This window comes from Buceros rhinoceros, unplaced genomic scaffold, assembly GCF_000710305.1.
Source record: "Buceros rhinoceros silvestris isolate BGI_N320 unplaced genomic scaffold, ASM71030v1 scaffold10525, whole genome shotgun sequence".
NCBI classification, from domain to species: Eukaryota; Metazoa; Chordata; class Aves; order Bucerotiformes; family Bucerotidae; genus Buceros; species Buceros rhinoceros.
The window spans coordinates 6,528-14,423 of NW_010412273.1; the positions used below are offsets into that span (position 1 = coordinate 6,528).

At 46.3% G+C, this 7,896-nt stretch overlaps 1 protein-coding gene across 1 annotated transcript in view; it reads left to right on the top strand.

Annotated features, from left to right (window-relative positions):
* WSCD1 (WSC domain containing 1) overlaps nucleotides 1-7,896 on the top strand; it is an 18,258-nt gene that overhangs the window by 6,415 nt on the left and 3,947 nt on the right. Inside the window, exons 4-5 of the mRNA XM_010136330.1 lie at nucleotides 2,923-3,044; nucleotides 7,714-7,864. Of these exons, the coding sequence (XP_010134632.1) occupies nucleotides 2,923-3,044; nucleotides 7,714-7,864 (273 nt within the window). The remainder of the gene's footprint in view (nucleotides 1-2,922; nucleotides 3,045-7,713; nucleotides 7,865-7,896) is intronic.

Consider the following 7,896-nt stretch of genomic DNA (forward strand, 5'->3'; position numbering starts at 1 on the left):
CCCCGCCACTCGCCTCATTCCATCTGTCACCAGAGCTTGAAGCAGCAAAAGACAAAGACGCCTGCAGGGGAGGGTGTCCGCTCGCTGCCGGCCCGATCCCCGGATCCCTGCCCAGAATAGCAGTGCTGCGCACTGCCTCGGAGCAGTGAGAGGTGCCCAGTGAAACTGCCTTGGGGCTGCCACGGGGCAGTGGGGACAGTTAGTGTCACTGGGGAAGAACAATACAGCGCAGAGTGACCGTGACAGCCGCAGAATTTCAGCTGAAAAACCGCTCCCTTTCGCATCCGTCACAGAGGGACAAACCTGCACACATTAAGACAACCCTGGTGGTGGATGCCTTATGCAGGGAGGGCAGAAAATGCCCCCTAGGCTCAGAAATGATCCTGGCCACAGTGAGTGCGATGTGATGCAGCAAGATAAGCAGGGGCCAGGGAAGCACAGCAATCTCTCATCCTAAGCCAGAGAAATGAGACCACAGAGTTTTGTTCTTCCAAGGACTTCTGTTCTAGTGGCGGTTGGGATTTTTGTTTCATCTTTAGATGACAACAGTTACTCGTCCTTCAGTTAGCTACCATGGGAGATACAATAGAAAATATCCAGCAGTGGAGCGGTCTTTACTTCTGGCAAGCTCACAAGACCGTACGGTTGTTATTTTCTGAGAAGCAGAAAAGCAAGACCTTAGGTTGCGCCAGTATTGATGGTACTTCATTTCCTCTTAAAGACAAGTCAAGGTTTGTACAATAATCCGCCCAGCTACATATAAATTATATATCAAAGGTACACAGCCCTAAATTGCGAGTGTCAGGCTGACAGGCATGCTGGCAGCTTTCCCAGGACATGCATCACTGTTTAAATCTTCAGCATAAAATATATATACATATTTCAAAGGAAAAGGCGGCATTTATTTTTTTCTTATGTGTTAATGAATTAGTCACCAAATTAGTCTACCCTGGAGCTAGATTTGTATTTTGTTTGCCCTTAGTAATGCCTGATATTTGACTGTTTGAAGAATCCCGCTGATAGAAGCTAGCTGAGGGGCCCACAGAAGTATTAATCATGATCAACAAGTATCCTGGAAAGTAACTGAAACTATAACAGCACCTGTGACTTACTCTACACAATATAGAGAACAGACCTCATGTAAGGCTTCTGCTTACGCGAAGCCCATCCAGTGGATCTCCATCAAACCTTCCCAGCTATGGGTTTTCCAGCTCCTCTCTCCGTCCCCCACCACCTCCTTCCCACCCTGCACCGCAGGGCTCGTCCCGCACGTCACGTTAAATGCAACGAAGCTCGAAGTCTACAGCTATTGCAGCCTGGGATCGCTGTGGCAGTGCTGTTTTACTCAGGGCAGGATTCATCCGTTTTTCCCTAGAAGGCAGGCAGACGATGCAGACAGAGCATGTTTCCAGCATGATCCACCAGTTCTCTGCATCACCCTCCCAGGTGCTGGTGTGGGCACCTCAAGCCTTCTTCCTGACCCGCTGAGAAAACTCTAAGCACGTTCATAAACATTTTGTTTCAGGAATTAAATATTAGTGTGAGATTTAGTCGGAATCCTTTTAAGAGCATCCTGAAAAGCCAAACCCCCCATTCCTTTATTCTTCAGTGCCGTGCTTGCAGTGACCTCATCCCAGAGACACTCCTGTTTCCCCCCAACTTGCACCAAGTTTTCACATCTCCCAAGTGATCCCAAAGATAGAGCATTGCTTCTAGTAACTGGTCTGGACAGTTATTAGAACAATATTTAAGCGGCTTCTCCGTAGATTGCTCTTGGCTCTTGCTGAAGAACCTGGGCCCTTCTGCCATGAAATTCATGCAGAACCAAATTTTTCTTTCAAAACTGCACTGCATCTGCCATCCAACACGCTGCCCATGACTTCTGGCGAGTAGTGATTAAGGTAGCCAGTGGGAGCAGACCAGGACTCAGGAGACCCAAATTCATTCCCAAATCCACCTTTGCTAGGCAGATGCTGCCAACGGAGGTAGTTGATGAAGAGCGATGAAGTAAAGGCGTTTCCCACCTTTGTAAAGCCCACAAACTCCCAAGAATTACCCGAGTGTCATACAACACACAGACTTTTTCTTTCTCCGCAGCCACACAATGTTGTTTTCATTATCATTAGTTCCTCTGTGCGAATGCACAGCCTCACCTGGGGCAGCTTTGGGTTTTCCCTTGGGTCTGTCAGGGAACATTTCTCTCTTCCCTCTTTTTCTCAGGAGGGAAAATTGTATTGTTGCTTGTAACAAGTATTTGGGCCAAATCCTGACTTCGATCACAGCGATGCAAAAAATGGAGCAGTTCTGCCAAGCTCTGTGGCATTTATACAGGAGCAGGCGAGATCAGAGGCTGATGCTAAAGGCTTGAAGAAAGCTCTTCTCCCCAGACACCTCACAAAAGCCTAGTTTAGATTTCGAAGGCTGCAGCAAACTCCCTTGGCCTGAAAAGAGAGTGGGAAGAGGAGAGGGAAAGCTCAGGAAGCGAGTAGATGTTCAGGAAGGTGGGTCCCTGTGGGGGCTTTCAGGACTCATTTAAATTCCTTTTTTCTGGTGCCGATCATGGGAAGCTTTGTAGATTTTTATCAGGGCTTTTAAGTGTTCCAGGGGAAAGCTGTCTTCAAAAGAGAACTGGGACTTGCAGACAATAGCAATGCCCTCCACTGGTGGAATTTAATTTAAACTCTTTGCTGCAGCTCTACTTTCAGCGGTTCGTACAAAGCTAAAGGCATGTGCTCCTTTCAATACCACAGGATTTGCAACATGCTTTTCTACTGTATACCATGGTTCCTCTTATTTCTACAGCATTTGGAATATAAAATTTATTTTATTTTTAGCTTCTGAACCTAGTATTGTTCTTTGTGAAAGAGGTAGGATCCTACAGACATTGTTTTCTCAAGAGAAACCTATTTCATATCCCTGCAGGGAGGAATGTTATCTATCGAGGATGTTTTAGAGCTCCAGAAAACTTAACAGACACCTTTCCAGCCTCTTTGATACAGCCCAATTTGACGGTGGAGATGTGCTCTGAATTTTGCTCCAAGAAAGTAAGAACAGTTCTCATTTCGCATCCTTTCTTCTTTTCTGTTATTTTAAATTTTATTCTACTAAGGGAATGACTGAGATTACTGCCTTAGAGCTTTGAATTTGTAAATGAGTTTCTAAAGAACAAAACTCAGAGTAAATACCCAGGGATGCATCTGGTCCAGCCGCTCTCTGAGTGGGGACGGCGGAAGGGAAAGCCATCTGAGCAATGCCACTGAACATGGTGGACAGAAAAGCGGTTTTAAGTGACGAGTATTGACTGTGAGGAAATCGATACCATTTCCGTGTCACATTCAAACCAAGCTCAGAGCCAGATCTGACCCTGAGGGAGGTCTCGGTGGCTGCGGCTTATGGGGACACATGCTGCAGCAGGGTGGATGTGGGCTGGCAGCTCCCAAAACGTGGCTCCAGCACCCTCTGGTGAGGTGGTCCCACTCAGCTCTGGGGTGTGGGGCAGGGATAAGTGATCCCCAGCACCGTCCACTTTGTGCAGCCTGGGTGCTCCCCTCCGAGGAGGCCCTTTGGTCAGTGCAGCAGCAGGCACTGCCATCAGGAACAAGAGGATTTAACACTGAGGTAGCTACACAGTGTGTAACAGTGTTGGCAGGAACGTAATACAATCTTATATATGAAAAAAAAAACTGCCAGAGGAGAACCCTAACACCCGCCCTAGGCCCATGCTGCCCTTTGGAAAGTGGCTACGAGAGAGTATTTGCCTACAGAAAGACTGGTCAGGTCTTCCTTCGCTTGAGAACTGGCAATTGTGATTCCACCAGTCCAGCAATTACACTCTAGATACCAAAACAAGTCCTATTATGACACTACAGATGTCTGTCCCGACTTTGGTTCCTTTCCTTTCGCAATAAGATGGACAACTGCTGAGCCAATAGCCACATTCCCACCCTCCAGCAATCTGTAAGGCACTGTCATTCAGTATAGCAGGCTGGACTGAAAGGAATTATCCCACCAATCCCTGCATATCCTGAAAAAGCCAGTGGGCCTTTAAATAAAGTAGCTGGTCGCTTAAACACAGGAATAAGTCTTTTGCTCTTTGGGACTTAGAGGGAAAGCAAATTGAAGCACACCATATCTATCTGCTAGCCTTGCAAATTGCTTTGTGCAGCTGAAATGGTAGCTCCAGCCCTGGGAAGGAGGGATATGAATTTGAAGTAACAACTTCAAATGAAACCTGCTAAATACCCTTAATTATCAATTTCTTTCTTAATTAACAGAGTGATGACAGGGCTGAATAGCAACCCATTATCACCCCATAACACAGACCCATGAAGGTGTTTCTGAGCTAGGTCAGAAGCCATCATTTTCATATATGCTCTTTTAAAAGCCAGCCTGCACAGAAAATGATCTGTCTCCACTGGAATATGTATTTTTCAATAAACAGACCTTTTACCACTCCGCTGCTGTATGCGGTTATATATGAAGAAATGAATAAAATCCAGAAGAGCACTAAGTCTTGAGGAGAGAACCCCAGTATCTCCATGCATCCAAAAGCCAAGCAGTGAGTTTGCACACTTGAACAGTACCATCTCTAAGGTGCCTTTTCTTTTTTTACAAAGCAATACACAGAATACAGCAATCTTCTCATTTCAAAAATAGACCTGCTATTTTGGATTCCAGATGTAGCTACATGCCATTATTTACCATGAACAAAAGACTCCTGGGGTTTTGATCCAAATCTCTTTGTAGGATTCATACAGAGTGTTCCCATAGCTTCATTTAGATAATTTTTTTTAAACACGCTAAAACAAAGATAAGTAGGCTAGAACCTCAACTGGCACAGGTAATAACAGCCTCGCTGACTTCACTGCGGAGGACAGAGGAGTATTTCAAATCAGGGTCACGCTGGGTACAACAGAGCACTGAGGAATTGTCCCCTGGCCTCCACAGATCACATTGTAAAACAAGCCAGAATTTTAATGCCGCGTGTGATTGGATTTATGATATTTATTCTTTGCTCTTAGCGTATCCAGTTCAATCAAAACTTGAAGAATCACTCCTAGGTTTGTTGCAAAATTAACATGCCCATTTTGAAATAAACCACATCCTTCATATTTACTTGGGAGAGAAATTCCGTTCCATGACTAGCCCCAGCACGTCTTACTCTTTTTGGTAGATTGAGAGAAAAATTTTTACTGCATCAGATAGGAGGAGAGTTGGCAGGAAGTTGGAAAAGAAAGCAGAGTAATCAGAGTAGAACCGGATAAGTGTATTTTCAGTCTAGTCATAATTCTTAATTTGGATACAATCTTATAAAAAACAATCAGTGATTGAATCATCACATCATCTGTGTTGCTACTGGAGTGTGATTGCTTTCCTTACAGCACTTCAGCTACCTGTTGAGGCTTCCTCTCACAATTGTTTAGGTAAATAGCCCCATTGTCATCAGCTCTCGCTGAGTTACAGCTTGCAGGATGGACACCTGAGCCTGTCAATGCCAATCCAGAAAACGCTTATCACAGACCTGCAGATTTCTCTGGCGATACCCTCGTGTTCAGCTGAAGTGAAGCATTGCAGAGTTGCGTGTGCTGAGCTCGAGGACTGGTCCTGCTCTTAAAACCTACGTGGATGCTTACAGCCGTAACCGCAGCTCGGGGCATACATAAACACAGAGGTGAGCGAAGCGCATGGCTGGCAGTTTTGATTAAGTACTGATGGGCAGCCAAGGTTGAATATGTTACTTTGCAATCGCCATGCACTGCATCAGGTAGACAGAGAGTCTGAAAAATCAGCCGGTTGACGACAGTCCTTTGCACCAACGCTGCAGACCCTGGTGCGATTCCCAGAACTACTGTTGTGCTTCTTCCACCTGCCATGGCTGACACTTTGAAACTTCCACTGATGAAGCCCACTCTGAGTTCTGCCCCTCCTCTGACCACTTGCCGCCTGAGCAGCAGAGAGGCTGCAGCGGCAGCTCAGCCCAACCGCTCTGCCTCTGGATGGCCAGGCACCCCTCACCTCTGATACTCTGAACCACGAGCAGCAACGCACCCACCATGGAAGCACGGAGAAGCGTTGGCTTAGGTCTCTTCATAAAACCTCCAGCCTTCCAGAAAAGTCCCCGACTGCAGATGCCACTTGGCACGACGCACAAGGTACTTGTTATTCCAGGCTGCCTTGGAGGGCCAGGACACTTATTAATTTCTCAAATGGAGAAACGCTGTTTCATCATAAAGGAAATATTTCTGTTTGCAGGCAGAAACAGAACTATTTTGCCCTTGGATCAAATCTGTAAATAATTTTTGACAATGTCATATCTCATTCGCTAAGCAAATGTTGGCTGTTTGGGCACAGATGGCACATGTGTTATATTTGACTCCTTATCAGAGGATGAACACGTGGGGAAGAGTGAGAGATAAGCTGCTCAGCAGTCCCGTCACGTGCTCCCAGGCTCCAAAAGACTTTTAAAAGGCAAAAACTGTTGATATGCAATAGGTGGAACTGGACGCCCTGTGCTCAAATAACCCCTGAGCTTCCTTCAGCCATTCTGTGGCCATGCCGGGCTAGTCCCTGTGGCCAGCACACCCCTGCGTCGCTGAACCAGCCTGGGGACTTCAAAAACCCAGGAGAAAACCACCTCAGCCCTCCCGGTAAAGAGGAGAAACACTGACTTCCAGGGCCAGTCTCAGCAAAATAACAAGTGTGCTTTTCCCGTTGAGCACATAAGCAGCTGCTAATTCTTCAGCGAACAATTAGCACGCTCTTCTCTCCGACTTCTCTTAGCTCTCAGCAATGCCAGCCCCACCTCACCACTGCCGCCAAACAGTGGCACTGCTCGCAGCCAGTTGCTGTTTTGGGCAAGGCTGCTACACCAGAACCTGAATTACTTTTCATCAAATCCATCGAAAAGGATTTTCTTACAGCTCACTCCAGCACCGAGGTCGGCCACGGGCACCGCAGGCCCTTCTGCCTCTCCTGGGGCAGCCCAACAATGACTGTCACACTGTCCTTCCAAATAGATGTGCCAAAAATTACTTGGCATCGCATTTCTGAATAGTTTTTCCGAAAATACGCACAGTAGCTCTCAAACCCTCTACCCGCCCCTCTATGCACGCTCATTTTTTGCAGACTGTGAAGAAGTCAGACTAAGGCGCACGCTTTTTTATGGCTTGGCGTTGCTCTTTCTATTCTTAAACACAATTGCAGCAGTTAGTGGGTCTACATTTCCTTCTTTGCTTAAATTCTTCTTGTTTCCTTCACGCAGACTCTGGTAAAATTAGCTGAACAGGGCAAACCTTTTAAGACTCCTCAGTTTGGGGGAATATAAATGGAAGTTTAAAAGATGATCCAATTCAAAATGCTCATTCTGAGGGTAAATAAGAACAACTTTTCCAACACTGATGTTCTGCATGTGGAATTACATACTAGGTGCTGCAGAAATATTATAAAATAATCTTTATGGATAATAAAAAAACTAGAATACTGTGAGTTCTCGAGCTTTAAACGCTTGTTTCTGAAAAGCAATTTTTAAGAAATTGTCGTATGAAAGACAGTAGTGGTGTAAGAAGCATAAGCTTTACGATGATATATCAAACACTGCTTTGATCTTGACAGTGGCCTTGTGAAGATTTATTTTTCTTTGTACAGCAGCAGCATTCCCTGCAGGCTATTGGTGCCGTGGCATTTAGGTGCTGATGTATTTTCCCTCTTCTGTAGGAGTTTCCCTTGGCAGTCATCCGAGGGCAGGAGTGCCACTGCGGCTACCCCACCGGGCGCTTCCCGCTGCACGACGGGGCGGACGGGCAGCTCTGCAGCGAGTTGCACAACGAGGGAAAGTACTGCCTGGTCTACCAGACACCAGTGCAAGGTATGGCTCCAGCCCCGCTGTGCCCGCGCCAG